Genomic DNA, 20,352 nt, shown 5'->3' with positions numbered 1-20,352 from the left:
AACACTGATTACATGGGAGTCTTAAATAGACTTGCAGAGGCCCTCTCTCAAACAACCTGCCCAGCGAGTTCAATGCAACTTTAAAAACATTATCCTGAGAGGTACGTCCCCCAGCCTCAGATTCTCAAGTGCTGGGTTTACAAACACTTTGGATTTCTAGTAAATGGTGAAATCACCTGAAGCTTTGGAAACATCAAAAAGCAGCCATCGCTGCTAGAGTCTGCCTTGGCTCAGAGGGGCTAGAAGCTTCCTTATGAATGTTAGTGTACCAAGCTTCTGTCTTAAGGAGGATTCTGAGTCTCACTGTCTTCCCTCTGGCCTACAGCGGCCAGCCCACAACCCATACCTGCGGGGCACCTCCTCATCTCCATAGTGCACAGCAATGCTGTATGGGCCTTCCCGGCTTGGCACGTAGCTTGCGGTCTGAGTCCCGTCAGCATTGTCCACCACATCTACAGGCTCCACCACTCCTGCAGGAAGAGTCCAACAGGTGAGAGAAAGGCCATGCCCCTTGAAGGCACTATTGGTCTAGTCAAGCCGAGGTTTGCTTACCTTTAGGGCCCTGAACTTTGACCTGGAGAGGTGCCACACCTGCCTTGCTGGTGTCAACTGTGAAGGACTGGGGGACATTGGCTCTGACAACACCTGGGGTCAGGCCAGGGCCTGAACATTTAACTTTAGATGAATCTATCACATCATGCACAGGCACTTTGAAGGGGCTCCCTATGCAGAGAGAAAGAGAGAGAGAGAAAAGGGGATGGGGGAAAGTTGGATTTGAGCCCAGAAACCACTTCAGGGTTTCAGGTAAAGCACACACTCCTTACATCAAATGCAGTTTTAAAAGAAATCTCTTGCTTTTGAGTCCCGCCCACGCTTGTGTTTCAGGAGGCCAACTTTACTTGTGGAATTCCTAACCAGCAAGTCCTATTTGCAATCCAATTGCCTGCCTCTTAGATCTTCCAGGGGACTCAAGTGAAGCATACAATCATAAAACCACAGAATTGTAGAGCTGACAGAGCCACAGGCAGCATGACCAATGCTCAGCAATGATGGGAGTTGGGGAGTCACAGGTACCCCACCCCTATGTGGCATGCCCTATGGTCCGCAGCCTCTGATCCCAGAGCATTACACCATCCTGCTTGCCCAGCCCACTCCTGCTTTCCTGGAGATTGCTCAGAGGAGAGCTGACAAAGGGCACCAAGAACGCAAAACAGAGATGGACATGAACTCATTTTGCAGAATATTTAGGCCAAGGAACCTTGGGCAGCTTGAAATCTTGCTTTCATTATTTAGGTACCAGGAGAGCCTAATGGGACTATATGCCTCTCTTTTGGCTAGAAAGGCAGTCTAATTTTCCACCAGTGCCCTGCCCAGAACATAGAAAACAACAAAGTGGTGAAAAATCAAGAGCAACAATTTAATTGGGGAGCCAAGGGGAGAGCAGTATTCTCCAGTCAGTGGGTCAGATCCTTAGGTCACCCAGACCTTGTCAACCATTTTGGCAGGTGCGCAGAGCCACCCAGGTGTCAATCACCTGATGTCACCATGGCAGCTGGCAATCAGTTTTCCTTTGCCCAGGCAGTGCAAAATCAAAGCACTTGGTCAAAGGGACAAAACACTCCATTAAGGTGAACTAGGCAATTGCCTAGGGCGCCAAAATGGAGGGGGCGCTGGCCAGGCTTGGGTGGGACGGGCTAGCAGCAGCTTCTCCGTTGTAGCGGAGAGGTGCTGCTTGCCCCCTACACCACCCCCGGCTCCTGCTAAAGCAGGCTTTGGCGGGGGGCTGGCGGCAGGACGGGAAAGCAGCAGCTTCTCCGTACAGCCGAGAAACTGCTGCTTGCCTCTCCACCACCCCCACCTCCCGCTAAAGCAGGCTTTGGCAGGGTGGGGGTGGGGGGCGCCAGAAGGTGATCTCGCCTAGGGCGCAAGAAGCCCTAGCACCGGTCCTGATCCCCAACAGCAATTCAGTCAAATTCCACTTTAGGCAGGAAGCCACACCAAATGCTGTATGATGGCAGGTGGGCAGGACTCAGGGAAAACTATTGTGGGCCAACTTAGGACTCCTGCCAGGCCTCACTAGGACCATGGGCCAGAAGCTCCTGACTGCTGGAGTAGCCTCCCTCTCCCTCTCTAGGGCCATGTATGCCAAGAGCGACAGAAGACATCTATGCATCAAGAACCACCACCACCAACCTATAAATCAGTTGCCTGTGCCACTTCCTGCCTACCACTGCTACACACACAACCCAGCCCCAATCGGTACCTGGCACTTGGTGGCCACCGTAAGTGACGTTGAGGTTGTAGGTGCCAGGTTCATAGGGAATGTATTCCACAGAACAGCTGCCATCTTTGTTGTCAGTGCATGACATCTTTGCTTCAGAGGGACCTTCAACAGCTAGGCCCAGTCCACCAGAACCAGCACCCCTGTAGTGGAAGAAACCAGTTTTGACTCAAAGTCCCCAACTGATCAACAAATCCAAGCCTGTGATATTTGGGAGTCGCCACAGACTCCTGCCTCAGGCAACAAAGATTGAGAAAGTGAACTAGGAAGCTGCTGTTCAAGCAACTTAGAAGTGGAGTGGAAGTTGGAGTGTTTCCATTAAGAACAGTTCCGGGGTGGGCCAATGAGTCTTGTGTGGACTCTTAAAAAGCTAAAATCCCCACAGGCCAATGCATTTTAAAATTCACAGAGCAAGAAACCACTTTGGTTGCCTTAAGGATTAGTTGGGCCTTAACTATGCTATCTTGTTTTGTCTACTTAAAGAGCCTGGGTGGCTGCCTAGTCCTATCTGTCCCTCCAACCAACCATGTTTTCCTGCTTATCCTTTTAACACACTTTCTTGCCAATCTTTGGGCCCTGAAGGGAGCAGATACGATGCAAAGCAAAGGAATCCCAACGGAGACAGCATTTTTACTTTTGTTCTCACCACCTTTAGAAGTTAGAAGTGATACTGCTAGGAGCCAACTTCATTTTCCGGGCTGCTTCTCCAACTAGCTCAGTGCTGCATTACTGTGACTGCAAAAAGCTGGCCAGGATCTCATCTCATTAAAGAGATGCTTTTCACATTTATTACACCTGTCACTTACCACATAAAAGCAACTAAGATTCAAAACACTAAAAGAATAAAACCTTTACTAAAGTTGCTTCGCCTGCAATATTATAAAAAGCACAAAACTTAATTTGCTTTATACTATTGCATATTAAAGCCCAGCATTCCTGCAGGATTCCTAGCAGTCACCAAGGTGATCCATTAGAGCGTGGCAGATGACCTCCTTCCTGCCCATTCCAGATTAGCCCAACTTCTTTTGAAGGCTGGACTGCACCTCCCAAGGGAGCAGGCAAGGTCGGCCGCCCAAACCAGGAGGCGATGCCTTTCTCAAGTCCTACCCTTAAGCACAGCAATCTTTCTTGGTCTCTCTCCAGTTTTACCTGGTCTCCACCGTGAATTTGTTGGGCTTGTTGGTGGTCCCACTTTGGATGCCAGGACCATGCACTCGAACCCTTGTGGGGTCACATCCTTCTGTTACTGGCACCCGGAAGGGGCTGCTTGGCACAGGGCTGCCATTGTAAGTCACATCGATAGAGTGGACACCTGAAGAAGAAGGAGGAAAGCTGGAGCTCTTGGGTGCTATGCCTCAAACTTCAAAGTCTATGCATCGTGGAATCCCTCCCGTGACCTCAGGTGTGTGCAGACTGGTGGCAGCCAAGCCCACTCCTCTGGCACTATTCCCTTAATGCCTAGGCTCAAGCAGCCCAAGACATTTTGATATATGAGGCAAAAAGGCTTGATGGAACACATGCTTAACAGTCATGATTAAAGAACATGTGTGCATGCTACACACACATTTTCACTCTCCGCAGTTTCCAAAAAGGAGGTCACCTCATCTTGCCCAATGTTAGGGCCAGAAGTCTCAGGTGGCCAACACTGAAGACTGAACACAACAGCTTTAATTGCCCGTGAAACTGGGCACCTTTTCAAAGCAAAAAAGGCAGGCCTGTGAGGCAAGCGTCGAAGAGGATCTTGGAAATCCACAGCCGCCCCCTGCCCATTAGAGTCTGCACTATCAGTACCAAGGGGGCTCCCCACATCGTGAACAGCCCTCCCTGCCGCTGCACAGCTCTCTTACCATCTTCATATGGAGTGTACTCCACATGGTAGGTCCCATCCCCGTTATCACGCACGTAGCTCTCAGTTAGGTTTCCTGAGGGATTGGACACTCTGGTCTTGACATGAGGGCCTCCAGCCTTAGTCAGGGCTCGTGCATCTACGCTGAACTCTGTGGTGGCTTCACGGAATACACCTGGTGAGCACAAGCAGGGTCAGAAGTCACAGAATACGGAAGGAGGCTGCACAATAGGACTCTCCCAACCCAGTCTCATTTGGCATCCTGTTTCATGAATGACCCTAGGCCCTACGCTGTATCCAGCATCACCTGGGAAAGTAATTTGGAATGTGGGTCTGGCATCCATCGCCAGAAGTATCCCCAGGCCAAATAAGACATCCTCAGGGCAAGATGAAGGCCATCTATCACAGCCAAGCTTGACCTGAAGGGTCTTCACCCCACCCCAGTTACTCTCCTCCCTAGCCTACACCTCCAAGCCCCTGGCTCAGGACAAAATGGTTTACCAGCATACTGTGCCCACTTGTCACCAATATATAACAGGTTTGGCTTTCTACTCTTGTCTGTGAAGAATGTTTCTATAAGGATAATGCCCGGTGAAGTCTTAAGGAAGCCTCAATAGGGTTGTTCAAAACTTCCAATGCCTCTGCCCTATAACTAGGGGGAAACAAAATTATTCCCAAAAATATAGACAGGCAATTACGTTTTCCTCCTGCAGCTCAGGCAAGTCATGTAAATTCAAATTATGCTGCCACAAATTTGTCACAGCAATTCCCTTTCCCCTCTCCAAACCCAAGCCATAAACTTCCTAGGACAGACTGCAGACTACTCCATGCCAAGTCCCACTGGGACACTCTCCCAAAGAGAGGGCCCAGCCAGCCTCACCTTTGCCTTCCACTCCGGGCCCGTAGACTTTAACTCCAGACGTGTCCACAGCTGGTTCTACGTTGAGCTTGCTGGGGAAGTTTGGCACAGGCTGCCCACCGTATTTGATTGTGATGGTGTAGACACCCGGGCAGAGAGGGATGTAAGTGATGGTGTAGGTGCCATCGCCGTTATCCCGCACGTGGACCTCAGCCTGTGTGCCGCTTTCCGAAATGATCTCTATGGTGAGCTCTGCGCTGCCGGCGCTGGAGCAGTCAACGCTGAACTCTCCCGCCTGCCCCACCGTGGCGTGCTCCAGCCCTGGCCCAGAACACTTCACTTTGGACGGATCAAAGCCAGGCAACACCTGGGCTTTGAAGGGAGAGCCCGGCACATGGGTGTCAGCAAAGAGGATGTTGATGTTGTATTCGCCAGGCTCCGTGGGCAGGTAAGAGACGGAGCAGGTGCCGTCTCCATTGTCCAGGCACTCAATCTTGGCCTCACAAGGGCCCTCCACAGTCAGGCCAAGGCCTCCGTTGCCAGCCCCTTTGGTATCTATGGTAAAGGGGGCAGGAGCGCCAGCCAAGCCACCTTTCAGGCCTGGTCCATAGGCCTTCACCTGGGACACGCCAAGGGCAGGGGGAACAAGGAAAGAGAAGACAGAAAAATGCTCCATGGTAACTTTGGCTCATCAAACAAGACCTTTAAGTAAAAAGGATTTATCAAGGCAAACCCTCCCGCCATCAAATGGTGACTATTTGCTGCACCCAGGTGAAGATAAATGCTTTATAAATGCTCAACTTGCCCCTTCAGATCTATGCAGGGCACTGAGTGACTGAGTCCATGGAGATGTGTGCAGATCTCCATCTACAGTGGGAACCACCCAGAGAGAAGTTAGCACAGCGATGAGAAGGCTCTAGGTCCAGGGAGGATGGGGGACTGGGGGCCCTCTAACAGGTGCCATTTGACTCCCAGCTCCTAGCAGTCCCAGCAGCCAGCATGGCCAATGGTCAGGGATGATGGGATAGGAGTCAAACAGCAGGCTCCCCCACCCAGAAATTAGTCAGTACAGCCCCCTGACTCAAGTCTGCACTACTAGACAAGCCCTCCTTTTCAGGAAAGAAGAATGAAGGGCATTCGGGGTTTCTGGAAACTCAAGCACTGATTTGCCCAGGGAGAGGATGGATCTCATACTATGGTCACACATACTCTTTATCAGGCATGTGCACACACACAAATATTTAAGCCCCGCACCCACCCACTGGAATAACCAACATCCACACCAAGTCAGATAAATCTAGGCTCTTAAGGACTTGCTGTCTGCATGATAGTGGTTTCCTGTCCACAGTGCCCCTGTATGCCCCCTAACCAGGCCCACTTTGCCTGGTCTAAGTACATAAAATGGCTAGAGCTTGCTGGCTAGGCCAGAATGTTATTGTACTGTGAAGTTACAAGAATGGGAGGTTTGAAACAGGAAGAAAGAAAAGTCAGTATTTAGGACATTCGGCTAAGACAGACACTTCAAAAACAGGGCACTCTGTGCATGCCCCATGAGACCACCACCACTTACATGCTGCAAGAAACCGCCCAGAGTTCTAGAACACAAGAGGTGGCAAGCAGACAGCTGTTCTGCACCTCCACACAGAGACTATGAATCAGCCACAAGGCCCAATTCCTCTGCCACGTTATCCGGGGGCGGGGGCGGGTTGAGGAATCCTACCTTGGATGGGTTGGTGGGGGGTACAGCCTCCACAGGGAAGGGGCTGCCTGGGACTGGCACACCATCATAGGTCACGTCCACTTCATAAGGCCCCTCTTCCCGGGGGATGAACTTCACCACGCTGTTGTCAGAGCTGAGGCCTGGCTCCACCTTGCAGGGCACAGGCTTGCTGGAGGGGCCTGTGATCTTGGCAGCCACCTTGCCTTGGCCCCCAGCCCCCTTGGACTTGACGGTGAACTCCTGGTCCTTGCCCACTTCCACTTCTGCAAAAAACAATGGGGGGTGGAAGGTGGGGGGTATTCATACGTACGTGTGTGTGTGTGTGTGTGTGTGTCAGATCTTAAGTGTATTTGGCCCTTTGAATTAAAAAAGGAGGGGGGGGAGATCCTCCTCTTCTGGGCCAAGTATTCCTACCCCCAAGTCCACTGATCTGCCTGCCCTATAGAGAGCGGCTTAAGAATTGCAAAGACAGAACCACCCACTAGATTCCTAGGTAGCGGTTTCTCAGATTTATGGCACCACTTCCTAAGGAATAGGGAAGGTGACAACACTTTGTGGCTGGGGTTAAGTTGCGGGGAGGGAGAAACACTGCCATGACTAATGTTTCCTGAAAAAAACAAAGACCTTGGAGTGCTTCCAATCATTTCGCCCTGGCAGGTCTCCAGGAAGCAAAGATTTTTAAACCAGCCGCCACTTGGGAGGCATCTAAACATGGGGAATTTTCCCATCATGGTTTGACCTCCATGGAACCCCAAAACCCTTCCGGGGGGGCCAGATGTAGTAGATGATTGCCTGTGTGACAAAATGCCTCCAGAAGACCAGTTTAAAGCTTATTGATGTTGGTAGCACAGATGGGTTGACAGGGATTCTTATTGTGTTATTCCGGGTCATGTGGCCAGCATGACAAAGCCACTTCTGGCGAACCAGAGCAGTGCACGGAAACGCTGTTTACCTTCCCGCTGGAGCGGTAGCTATTTATGTACTTGCACTTTGACGTGCTTTCGAATTGCTAGATTGGCAGGAGCAGGGACCAAGCAATGGGAGCTCACCCCATCATGGGGATTCGAACCGCCAACCTTCTGATCAGCAAGCCCTAGGCTCTGGTTGAACCCAGAGTGCCTTTGTTACAGGATGGTAATTCTTAATGCGTTGCTCTTGGCCGATCATGGAAGAGACTTGGCTAGTGGTTTCAAGAGCTCACTTCAAGACCTTCTGATCAACAAGCCCTAGGCTCTGTGGTTTAACCCACAGCGCCACCTATTTTATTTATAGCACTGCAATTATGGGTTTTGTACATTATTATATTTGCCATTATGATTTTCCTTTGCTGTGAAATTGTTCTTGTGACAACTGATTATGAGACGCATTCCCGTTTCCTAGGGTGCAAAAGCTGCTCTGTGTTTTTTGTAGGAGGGAAGCATAGTGGTGCCCCGCTAGACGAAAATAATTCGTTCAAAGTTTTTTCGTAGAGCGAATTTTTCGCCTAGCGAAGCGGCAATGGAGCGCAGAGGTTTTCGCGCAAAAAAAATAATAATCGTCTTGCGGGGCAGCCTTCCGAGTTTTTCGTATAGCGAGGCATTCGTCTAGCGGGGCACCACTGTACAAATAAAATTATGATGTCGTTGTTCACATCACAGGCTGGTGAAGAGGATGACGGGAGCTGGGCTGGCAAAAATGCAGCTCACTGAAACCCCAGGGCAAGTTCTAATGGATGGGCTGCTGCTGCTGTTTGTAGGCAGGGGGAGAGGATGCAGGTGAGAAGCAGGAGTGCTAGATGTGCTGCTGCCATTTTGGACAGAACTCTGCGTGTTTTAAGTGCAATGTGATTTGGCCCCAAGACTGAGGAAAGGTCCTACTCTAGTTTTTATGGCTGTAAAAGTACATTTGCAAAAGTGAGTACGCTTGAAGGACAATGCCTCCTGGAACTCATAAACCCAAGACAGCAAGCAACAAAGTAAAACTACTCTATATTTGCTCTGCAAAATTGCAGGCCTGCAAAACCCTATTAATGCAAGACTTCTCAATGTGGACATTTCTTTTGAGCTGCCTGCATCTGCTTTGCAGGGGCCAAAACCTCCCAAGGGATGCTGGAACAGATGGGCTCTTGGTCTGATCCCAGAAGGCTTTACCAGCCAGCTGCAAACACTGGCTGTATTGTAATCCTCAGGGATTATCCTGACATGGCCAACCTACTTCAGACAAGCCAATGACTGCAGAGAAGACCTTTAAGTGTGTGATAGATTTTTTTATTATCATTAGGTGGTTACCTTTCAAGAGTTTAAAAAAGAAAGAAAAAACCCAACAAGGGTTGTGTAAACAGCTGCTGTACAGTTCAGACACCACCCTCCTCCACATCTGGTGCCCTCCAGATGTTTTCGACTACAACATGGCTCAGCTCAAGCGCATTGTAGTTTAAAACATCTGGAAAACACCAAATTGGGGGAAGACTGAACTAGTTCAACTCAATCTTTATTTGAAAGGAAGGGGGCAGAGACAAGCTAACTAATTTAAGGGTGGGTTTAGATAAAATTATATCTTGCAGGAACAAGATATCTTTACTAGAGCTATGTTACCTTATTCCCAAATCTGACTCCTGTGCTGCTTTTATAAAATTAGGCTTATTCTAATGAGCAAAGGCTTTTTTTACATTTTAAAGACATTTTCTTTGGGCATACCAGCCAAGAAAGACCACAGCTTGAAATTTTGAACAGTTGAAATAATAGTCACAGAGGCATGCAGTGATGGAACCAGAGCCAGTGTTGTCCTGTTACTGCTGTGAAAGTATTTTAATTAGCTATGGCAACTTTGGTCCAAGAGGCAAACGCCAGCCAGTTGCATAAAGCGGCCCTACCTGGTCACCTAGAGGAGATGCTGGTGCAAAACAGTCATTTACAAGCCTGCCCAACTAATTTTCACAGGTGCAGGATTTGTATTCTGCACACATATGCTAGAAGGCTGCATAATTTTGCATTGGTTGCAGAACTGAGACACCCTGAGTATCTGATTTGGTTTGGAGCATGGATGAGAAACCTGGTGTTCTCCAGATATTGCTGGACTCCAGATTCCATCAGCCCCAACTGGCACGGTCAATGGCCAGGGATATAAGGGAGTTGTAGTGTGAGAAAATCTGGAGATCCATATGCCTGTTTTAGAAGCAGGTTTCTAGCCCTCATGCTGGCCAAAAGTATGCTATAATGAAGTCATAAATACTAGATGAAGAGTGGTTAGAGGTCAACACTGTATGTAGCTCATCACCCTTTCCCAGGATTAGCAAAAAGCAGATACAGGCACTGCTGTGTCCAGCATTTAAGTCACTGGGATACATACTGTCGCCAAGTCCAGAGATCTTGATCTTGCCGAGGTCCAGGGTGGGTGCCACTCCCACACTGAAAGGGCTTTTGGGGATGTGGTCTCCTCCATATGTAACATTCACTCCAATATTACCCTGAAAAGTCAAGAACCATGACTGTCATCACTTAGACACATCATTTTTGAGTGATAAAGAGACAGCCTTCTCCCGCCCTCATCCTGCCAACTCCAAGCCACAGCCAAATCTAGTTTGTCACCTGAGTAGATTTTAAAGCCTACTTTAATTGAGGCTGTAAGCCTGTATCTGGACAGCAACACCTCCTCCGCAGGGGGAAAAAGAAAGACCTTGCATACAGCACATCCAGGACAAGGCTAGGCTAGAACACCAACCCTACATGCAAGCCATAAGCCATCCTATTTGCCTAAAGATGCCACTCCATGTTCCTCCTTCCTTGCTCTTATAAGGGTCTGAAGACGCCAGATCCTAGCCGGCTTTGTGTATTCTGGGATGAAGTCTGCTACTGACCAAGAAATCTTGCCTCAGATATAAGAGCGCCCTTAAGATCCCACGTCTCCTCCCCACCACTCACCTGCTGCACAGGGGTGTATTTGACAGTGTAAGTGTTGTCATGGTGGTCAATTACTTCAGAGTCTCTAACAGCCTCTCCTTTGGCCGGGCCAGTGAACTGGACATCCAGCTTAGCCTTGCCAGCTGCCTTTGTGTTGACTGTGAAGTAAGTTGGTTTGCCTATCTCCACACCTGTAGTGAAGGGAGGTGAAAGTTAAACAACTTTTCAGATAAGCTCCTTAGCACAATGCCTACCAGAATCCCCCCCACCCCACCCCAATCATCCAGTTTAGGACACAAACCATTCGCCCAAAGCCACCTCTTGCCTAGGTTTGAGTTCTACCCATTTTGCAAATTGGGACACTCAATAAAATGCTTTTGTCAGCTGCCTTCAGCTGTCCATACTAGAGGCTCGGTATTCCCATTTCCTTCCTCACACCGTCCGCTCTTGACTTCCTGCTTCCAAAGGGGTGGTTGAGGAGTTCTGCCTAAGAGATGGGACAACACTGGAGAGAGAATGCCCTTAGATGCCCTCTCCTCAAATTTGGGAGAAACTTTGGATAGCAGAGGAAGGAAGGCCAGTAACCCAACCACAGCCCCTTCCCCACCATGTGACCTCCTGGGAGTATGCCCAATAATCCCTGGTTACTCGCAGGATCCTATCAGTGTGGGAGGGAGGGGAAGAAATGCTCCTCAAGGAGTACTGAGGACTAACAAAGCCCCATCCCACCAAGGAATGATAAATCATGCCCCCCCCTATTTGGCAGTCCATAACACAAGCACCGTCCTGGATCCAGAGTCACCCATACTTCTAAGTATGAGAGTCACTGGGTCTAAAGAGTTGGAGCTCCAAAGCTCCTGCACAGATCTTAAGAGAAACAGGCACCTTTGGGGGAAATTTTTGTCATCCTTGCTCTAGTTTAGGCTCTGTTCCAAGGATCCCGATACCCAGCCATACAGTTCAGCCCCAATTCACCCCCATTTACAGAGCGTCCCCCAGCTCACCACTCCTGTTGAGTCCAGGTCCCTCGGCCTTGACTTTGCTGGCATCATGCGAGGGATCCACTTTGATTCTGATGGGGCTGGTGGGGGTGGCCTGCAGATGAACACAAAGCAAGTGAAAACACTGTGCTTCCTAGAGCCTTTTGGCCTCCTCCCCACCCCACCCTTCTGCAGTAAAAGGAGCTCTTACCTGGTCAGCAAAAAGCACCATAATGGTGTAGCTGCCAGCACCACGGGGTGTATACTTGACTGTGAAGGTGTCGTTGTCATTCCGAATGATGTCAAAGTCTATGTCTGCCTCTGCTGGGCCCACAACGCCTGGTGCACACTTGATGCCGATGCTCACGTCACCTTTTAAGAAGTGAAAAGTGGGGAGTGAGACAGCAGCTTTAACTGGAACCCAGCTGCTTTATTGTGGCCTTCCCAAAGGTGCAGCACAGAGATGGGGAACCTGTGGCCCTCCAGATGGCATTTAACTTCCACTCCCATCAGCCCCAATCAAAACAGCTAGTGGTCAGGGAGGATGGGAGCTGTAGTCCAACACCACCATCTGGAGCAGCCTTTCTCAACCTTGGGTCCCCGGGTGTTGTTGGACTACAACTCCCATCATCCCTGACCACTCGTCTTGCTAGCTAGGGTTGATGGGAGTTGTAGGCCAAAAACATCTGGGGACCCAAGGTTGAGAACCACTGATCTGGAGGATCATGAGTTCCCTGTTCCTGGTGTAGCAGGTCTCTAATCCTGAAGGCAACAGGTGGGTACTCAAGTAACACCTAGTTACTGACTGGCTCCAAAGGTTTGCAGCTGCAGGGGATCGTCATAATCATTCCTGGCCTCTGACGGAGATGCAGTGTGAGATCATGACCTACGGCAGTAGTACTATGAAACCTTGACCTGAAAGTAAGCCCTATTGAACACAATAGGAAGTGATTCCAAGTAGTTTCAGGAGTCCACTGAAGTAGAGAGGAAGGGTCTTCATGACCAGGTTTCAGCTTGGCTACAGAGAACAGCATTCTGTCAATTGTATTCGACTGGAGGGGGGGGGACAACCGGTTTTAATCCTACAGCATCCAGGGTTGCTGGGGTGTGGGGTGGGATTTCTGCAAGGGAGGGCTATAGCTATAGCTATAGCTATATAATGCCCAGAACCCTTTGGGAAAACCACAACTGTCAAAATGACAGCAAAAAAAACCCAGCAAGCCATACATGTCCATGGAGTGGGTAAATAACTCAAGGCACTTCTAGCTTCATATGCAACAATACCCTTGTTGTGTCTCGTGGACAGAGGAGCAGTCAGCAACTAACAGGGAAGAGGCCTTGAGAGAATGATGATAAAAACAAACAAGGACTGCTCATCTCATTGCCAGTGACTGTTCAGGGACACACTTAAACAGTATTAGAGAGTGGCCTGACTCAGATCTAATGCAAGACAATAGTGAAGGAAGTTTAGCTATTATTTAGCATTGACACTGAAACAGACAAGGCACAGTTGACAGCTGTTGCTCCACTTCTGTAGCTAGAAGGTGAAATGCTGAGCAGGGAGCAAAAGCAGATGTTTGGAAGCCTTAGAATGTTTGCCAAGCATCCCCCCCTGCGCAGGGAGGCAAGTGGCTCAGTGCAGCCCTGCTTTGCTCTGGTGACATTGGTGGCGAGGGTTGGGCTGGCATGCGCTCACCCCAGGCGCCGGCAACCAACGCTATGCCACTGGTCCAAGCACAAAAGTGTGTGTGTGTGTTGGGGGTCAGGAGTAGCATGGCTCTTCCCTTTCTCCTTACTTCTCCCTCACCCCACACTGTAGGATGCATAGCCCTGGAGAGCCCTCACAATTACAGGAACTCTAAAGGGTCAAAGCTTCTAAACATTAAATGAGGCAGTAAGCAACAGCTATTAGGATACAAAAGGATTTGCTGAACTGGGCAATAAAGAAGGGAGCGGCTGATCTCTACAGAGGGAGCAGGAACAGATTGCACAACTTTGCCTATTGTTTCCTTAGCTGTCAGCAGAAGAAGAGGGAGGGAGACCAAGGGCAGCCCCTTCATTAAAAAGTATTCTCAGTGCCACTTTATGCAAGTTTCTTCTCTACTCCCACTTAACTGACAATCCCCACCACTTCCTCCTGCTGCTAGTATGTATATTATTATTATTATTATTATTATTATTATTATTATTATTAATTACTTGTAAGCCCACCCATCTGTCTGGGTTGCTCCAGCCACTCCAACAGAATATGAAGAGCACACGATGCAGCAGGCAAACTGATGCTAAGTGCAGCATCCTCTCCCCCCAATATTAGGCAACATGTACAATGACACAAGCCGCTTATGGGGCCAGAAGGGCAGTGCTTCCAACATGGACACTCCGCTTAGCCATTGGGGGCTAAAGCCACTGGGATACATTTTAGAGGAGTCTCAAAAAAGGTAAAAATACACACAGAAGGGTAGCAGCACCAGCTTGTTGGGAACAAGTACAACAAAGCCTTGTGACAGTCTTTAGAAAGACAGACAAATTCATTATGGCATAAGCTTTTGTGGCCTCAAATCATGAAAGTGAATGGGTTTCAACTGACAGAATTTGTTACAGAGACTCTTGTTTTGCTATTTTAAAAAGTAGAGGCTGTAGTAAGGCCAGGGACAAGGACCTGGTGAAGCTCATTACAGTTGGGGCCAAGGGCTCGGTTCCAGTTGCAGTAGTCTGCACACAAAGAAAAGTAGTGCAAAGTCAGGAAACCACTACTCAAGGCAGAGGGCTGCATCCTGGGCTCTGGGAAGGGAGGACCCCAGGACTCTCTTGCAACCTTCCCTGATCCCAGTAAGCAAGAAGAACCAGCTGAGTGGCTGCGGGGGGGGGGGGAAGGAAATAAACAAATGGAGAGAGTGGGAGACTGGCAAGTTTGCCCTGCTCTCCATTTATTTATTCTCTCTCACACACACACACCCCCGCACAGGTTACAATTGTGTATGTAACGTGAGCGTAAGTTGCGGGCCCATTGTTTATGGTCTCCATTCTAGGGCAGTGGGCCAGAGCAAGCCCCCTGCAGTTCTGCCACACAGTGTCTACCCCCCCAGAATGGAGCACCCTCTGAGCTTCCCCCTCCAGCTCTGACAACTGGCTTATCAGAGCTGTGCTCCCAGCATGACCAGTCCTGCCTTGGCCTGCATTCTAGGTGACAGAAGCCCTTCTCAACTCACCCTGCCCAGCTTCTGCACAGTCCACTGTGAAGTAGGTCGGCTCGTGAGCCTTCAGGCCAGTCTTGGCCACACCAGGACCATACACTTTCACTTTGTTGGGGTGGCTGCCAGCTCCAACGTTGACCTAGAGTGAGAGATAGAAAAATAATGTGATGGAACATGTGATTAGTAATAAAAAAATCTATACAACAAGCACATCAGCCCAGTAAGACCCTGCACAAAGATAGCTATAGTCTACACCTGACCTAGCTATCTGCTTGCCAGGGGAAATAACTATTTAGCTACTTGGTAAGGGAAAGACACACAGAATCACAAAGTTGGAAGGGTCCCTGAGGGTCATCTAGTCCAACCCTCTGCAATGCAGGAATATGCAACCTTAGTGTTATCAGCACCACACTCAAACCAACTAAGCTATCCATCCGTCTTTTGTTCTCAGAGTGTGATTTGGGGGTAGGGTGAAATACAGACAACACCAACCCTGTAGGGACTGTTGGGGATGTTGACTCCGCCCCATGACACCATGGCTGTGTGCTTTACGGGCTTCTTGGGCAGGTAGGAGCAGCTGTAGGTGCCATTGCCATTGTCCTTCACAGAGACATCCACAGGGGATCCTTCAGAGTCCTGCAACAGAGAAACAAAAACGGGAGCAGCTTAGCATCTGGCACACTTCCCTAGTAGTTTTCTGTGGTGGGATCAGCATCCTGGAAGCCTCTTCTCCCGTTCTTCACAGCGACAGCACGAGATAAAGCTATGCCCCCTCCGTAGCACAAGTGCCAACTCTCACCTGTACTTGCACCTTGAGAGGAGCCTTTCCACCACTCTTGGCATCTACTGTGAACTCAGCTGGCTTGTTGACCGCAACACCCGTTTTCTCCAAGCCTGGACCATGGGCTTTGACCTGGAGAGGGGTTGGAAGAGAGGTGTGAACTCTGAAGCAACTGCACACTGCACCATTCATCATAAGGTTTACGGCTAAAAAACGGTGGGTGGGTGTCCCTTCGCTCCGTGGGAGTGGCATGGACACAACACTTGAGTTTGTGAGAGCTGTGCCAAGCACACAACTCCATGCTGGAAATGCTTTTTTGGGACACTACTCCCGTGTAGGTCGAGCTAGGCTTGCCCAATCCCCATCTGGAGTACTTGGTGGTGGGGAGAAGGGCAGCAGAACCCCATTGGCTGACAGCAAATCAAAATAAAAGTTTGGATTGCCAAAAGGGACAATGTGCTTGAAGACCTTTTCAATAATGCATATGCTCACACCAGGAAGTGCAATTGGCAAGACGTGGTCGTGACGAGCTCTCAAGCCACCAACATGGGCCAGTTACTGGTTCTCAGTTCTGCTTCCCTCATAGCCTTACACATAGATACACAAGAGTGCCAGGATGCACCATCCCAAAAGGAGTCTTCACCATGCAGACACTTACCTTCTCTGGGTAGAAGTCCTTGGGAGCAGCTTTGATTTCCGCCATGAAGGGGCTGAGCTTGATGTCTTCGTTGTTGCAGAGCACGTGGACTGCATATTCGCCTGGCTCCTGGGGCCAATAGCGCACGTTGCAGGAGCCATCACCCTTGTCGTCACACTCAATCTTGGCCTGTGAGGGACCCTCCACCGAGAAGCCTGCCAGGAGCACATGCAGAACCAGGCATTAGCTCACAGTTAAACCGACACTCGGAAATGCCTATCCCAGCCACTAGACAACAGCTACATTATCCTGAAACTTCAGCTGCTTGTATTTAGCTTAAACACTGATAGCATATCGGTGTCTAAGGCAGACTACTAATCCTACAAGGGTTCTGAAGGCTGCTTAGAACCAAATGAAAGTTATTTAAACAATTTTTAAATACACAGACAAGGTAAAAGTAAAAAAGGTGGCTAAACAAAGCTCCACCTAAGCAAAGGCCTTAAGCTGCCCAAGGTGACTGCAGCTGAAGGGGCAGGTGGGCTTCCTCAGGCAAAGAGATCCCAGGTAAGGATGTTACTGGTGCAGAAACTGTCCCTTTTCCCTGAACACGTCCAGGAACCTGGAGGCTCCATTTAGCGTTAAGGCCAATACTAACTGAGATGCGCGTCCTTCAGAAATCTGTTTGAGCTTTGGAGCCATCTAAGCTAGGAGGCCACCATACCGTGGCAATGAATCCCCCACTTCTGGTCCTCTCCCAACTTTGCCGGTTACCTAGCGTGCCAACGTCATCACCAATGGCTTCCACCACGAAATCAGCAGATTTGCCGACCACGCCTCCTTCCAAGCCTGGCCCCCAGGCCCGCACCTTCTGGTTTGTACATTCCGTTCCCACTTTTACCTCAAATGGGCTAAAATAAAAAAGGCGGGGGGTGGGGGGGAATAAAAAAAACATTTATGTTCAATCTCAGGCTTAAGATAAAATGGGTTATTTTAACAAGCCGATTTGCTAAAGAAACTTGCCTGCTCCAGTTTGCTCCAGCAGTGCAGCTAGCACACTTGCAAGTCATCACATGAGGAGGCATCAGACTGCAGAACAAGAAAGCTGCAGGAGGCCAGCCCTATCATTTGGTAGAGTGAGGGGCCAGCTGGTTTTGTGTGTCATGAAGGACTGCAAATGGTTAATTTATTGTAGCTAAGCTGTACACTGCCAGGGAAAGAAGGAGTGGCCCTTGTGGGATTTTCTGCCTCAGGTGCCAAAACAGCTTGGCAAATTGAGCACTTAGGCTTGGAGGCGGAGTCATCAATTGCTCCACTTAAGCAGCAAATGCCTGTGCACTGTTGCTGTGATTGGACAGCCACTCGTCCCCAATTAAGTCCTACCTAGTCTGTTTGCCTAGTCATAAATCTCTCGAGTAGCAGATTGTGTTTGCCCCCCTCACCCCTCAGGGGACTGTGCAAAACACGGGAACATCTGTAAGTCTGCAGGCTGAAATGGAACACTTATTCCCCCAGAAGAGGAGACATATTGCACCAATGCTAGATCTCCACCCCCTCTGGAAGCCATGCCGGCTCTCCTGTTGGTTAATTGGAATCAAAGCCCCAATCTGCTCTGTTTTTGAGTGTATTTTACCTAGGATGTTAGTTGTGTGGTCTGTTTATTGTATTTTTCCCCCTTACTTTTATTAAATTTGTACACCACCCTTCATCCAAAGCTCCCAGGGTGGTTCACAGCATGTTAAGTTGCTTTTTTCATGGAAACTGGCCCAAAGTGAATTATAAAGCAAAGATTTCAACCAAGTATAAAAACCAAAACCAGATCAGAAACCTAAAAACACACCAATAAGATATAAAAAGACAGGTCTAGAAGATGAGCAAGGAAGATGCAACAAATGGGCGGAAATAAAAGTTTTTGCCTGTTGCCATAAAATGATAAAGAGGGTAAACCAGGAATGCCTCCCTGGGGAGAGCATTCCACAAGCAGGGAGCCACCACCAAAAAGGGGCCGTTCTCAAGTTGCCCTCCTCCAGACCCCCCCCCCCGGGGAGGGAGGGGCACATACTAAAAGGCCTCAGAAATAAGTTTTTTGGGGACCTCTATTTGGGACTGAAAAGTAGTATCTAAATTATTATTCAAATATAAATGAAATGAAAACTCTACAGCTGAGACCATCAAGTTGAATGCTAAAAGGATCAAGGCAAGGAAAAGATTCAAGGCACCCCTATAACTCATAGTATCTCCCTGAATCTCAGCAAGCATCCTCTCCCTCCTCTCTTTCAGGTGGAAATAGTTCTCCCCCCCCCTTCCAGCTTCTTACCTGCGGGGGATGTGCTGCCCACCCCAAGTGATTGTGACTGTGTAGTTGCCAGGAACTGTGGGGTAGTACTCAAAACCATACACCCCATCACCCAGGTCCTTCTGCTTGACACGTTCCTCAAGTCCTTCTGTGGGAAGAGATTGTGGTGGTTGAGGGCGGAAGGAACTTCACAACATACGGAAAAAGCAAAACAAAACCCATATACCTGCCAGTTACATATTACCAAGGAAGATCATGCATGCATACCCTCACCTTGCAGAAGATAAGCCAATGAGTTCTTGTACGTCATGTTTATTACAAGTCTCAGCACGGCTCCCAGGGAGAGCCCACTGGGTCCATGAAGCACAGTGAATATACCTGAACTGAGTCATGCATGCATGAAGGCCCCTAGTTCAAATCCCAGTGTCTCCAGGGATGCCCTGTCTAAAATCCTGGAGAGTCACTGCCCATCAGTTCAGACAAGGGGTGGGGAACCTCTGGCTCATGGGCAAAATCTGTCCTACCAGGCCATTTCCCCCAAACCACGCCCACCTGCCCACACCTGACACCATATGCGATGTCAGGTGTGAGGCAGTTCAAGACCCAGCTAGATTCCCTGCACATCAGCTAACGTGCAGGGGATTCAATTGCACTTGACCGCTATCTCCCTTGGTCCCTGCTGGTCAACTTTGATAGGTTTCCCCACAGGGTTTGGTCAAAAAGATTCCCCACCCCTGGGCTAGACAATACTGAGCTAAAGGAAGCAGCAGCTTCTTACCATCCTCAAACTGGCAAGGAGTTGGGGCTGGTGGGTGGGACTCTGGTCTCTCCCCCCCCCCATGCCCATTTGCGTTCAATTCCCCAATCACACTTCTCTAGTAACTGCAGCCCTTACTTACACCAAAGCCCCATGGAAGGGGCCTGAATCAAAACATGGACACACAGCTGCCACCAGCTTAAGTACAGCTTGCTGTTTGGCAACTCCTGGATGTCGTAACATTATACCGCGCTCTGCTCCCCACCACCGACAAACCCAGGCATCCCTTGAGGGCTCTTTGCAGGCTAGACCCTCCAAGGGAATAAAATGCAGTCACATTCTCAAGATGTTATCTTCCAGCTGGGAGAGATCTTCAGCTCCGACAAATGTCTCAGGCTCCTGAAGTCTGCCTGGGGCCTAGTTACCCAATCACTGCTTTGAATGCTTGCAGTTTGAACCCAGGGTTAGAACTGTCAAAATCCAGCTCCTCCATCATTCACATACCTCTGCGTCGCAGCAGCCTCTCCTTCCAGCCCAGACAAGAACCCAATTATGTTTTCTACAGTGGTTTGTGGCTCTGCTTGCCCCACCATGACTCCACAACAGCCACTTAAATTTACTGCTCTGCTTCCTTTGGCTCAGCACATTTCGAGTGCTTGCACAAAGCACAAATGCCACCATCAGCCCCTCCTATAGAGCAATTACACTTACACCAGAAGAACTTCCTGCTGTAAGACCCAAGAATTTTAAAACAGCCCATGGGCAAGCAAGCGAGATTGATAGCTTCTTAGACTTCAAAGCGTTTCTAGAGCTTGCCATGTCTGAGTAAGTGGGGCCCAAATCACCACGCCCCCATCAATGGATGCTCCAGCTCAGCAGAAGCATCAGCCTCCTGTGGAATCAGTCTCTTCCCCCAACTCTGCAGCCATGTTAGAAACTGAGTTATGAAGGCTAGGAGCTAAATGGCACCTTAAACCTCGGTTATGGGCGCAACAACGGAACGGCTAGGCCAGGGGTCAGCAAACTTTTTCAGCAGGGGGCCGGTCCACTGTCCCTCAGACCTTGTGGGGGGTCGGACTATATTTTGGAAAAAAAAAATGAACCAATTCCTATGCCCCACAAATAA

General features: G+C 49.3%; 1 protein-coding gene across 1 annotated transcript in view; it reads right to left on the bottom strand.

Moving 5' to 3' along the window:
- The window catches only part of FLNA (filamin A), a 67,218-nt gene that overhangs the window by 31,787 nt on the left and 15,079 nt on the right, over positions 1–20,352 (bottom strand). Inside the window, exons 10-26 of the mRNA XM_033172686.1 lie at positions 18,491–18,617; positions 16,948–17,084; positions 16,198–16,391; positions 15,558–15,671; positions 15,251–15,394; positions 14,774–14,897; positions 11,776–11,936; positions 11,589–11,679; positions 10,606–10,775; positions 10,034–10,151; positions 6,707–6,969; positions 5,008–5,605; positions 4,129–4,302; positions 3,431–3,593; positions 2,264–2,424; positions 553–723; positions 347–470 (exon numbers count right to left, since the gene is read on the bottom strand). Of these exons, the coding sequence (XP_033028577.1) occupies positions 347–470; positions 553–723; positions 2,264–2,424; positions 3,431–3,593; positions 4,129–4,302; positions 5,008–5,605; positions 6,707–6,969; positions 10,034–10,151; positions 10,606–10,775; positions 11,589–11,679; positions 11,776–11,936; positions 14,774–14,897; positions 15,251–15,394; positions 15,558–15,671; positions 16,198–16,391; positions 16,948–17,084; positions 18,491–18,617 (3,034 nt within the window). The remainder of the gene's footprint in view (positions 1–346; positions 471–552; positions 724–2,263; positions 2,425–3,430; positions 3,594–4,128; positions 4,303–5,007; positions 5,606–6,706; positions 6,970–10,033; positions 10,152–10,605; positions 10,776–11,588; positions 11,680–11,775; positions 11,937–14,773; positions 14,898–15,250; positions 15,395–15,557; positions 15,672–16,197; positions 16,392–16,947; positions 17,085–18,490; positions 18,618–20,352) is intronic.

Source organism: Lacerta agilis, chromosome 16 (assembly GCF_009819535.1).
Source record: "Lacerta agilis isolate rLacAgi1 chromosome 16, rLacAgi1.pri, whole genome shotgun sequence".
NCBI classification, from domain to species: domain Eukaryota; kingdom Metazoa; phylum Chordata; class Lepidosauria; order Squamata; family Lacertidae; genus Lacerta; species Lacerta agilis.
This window is presented reverse-complemented; position numbering and strand designations above follow the sequence as displayed.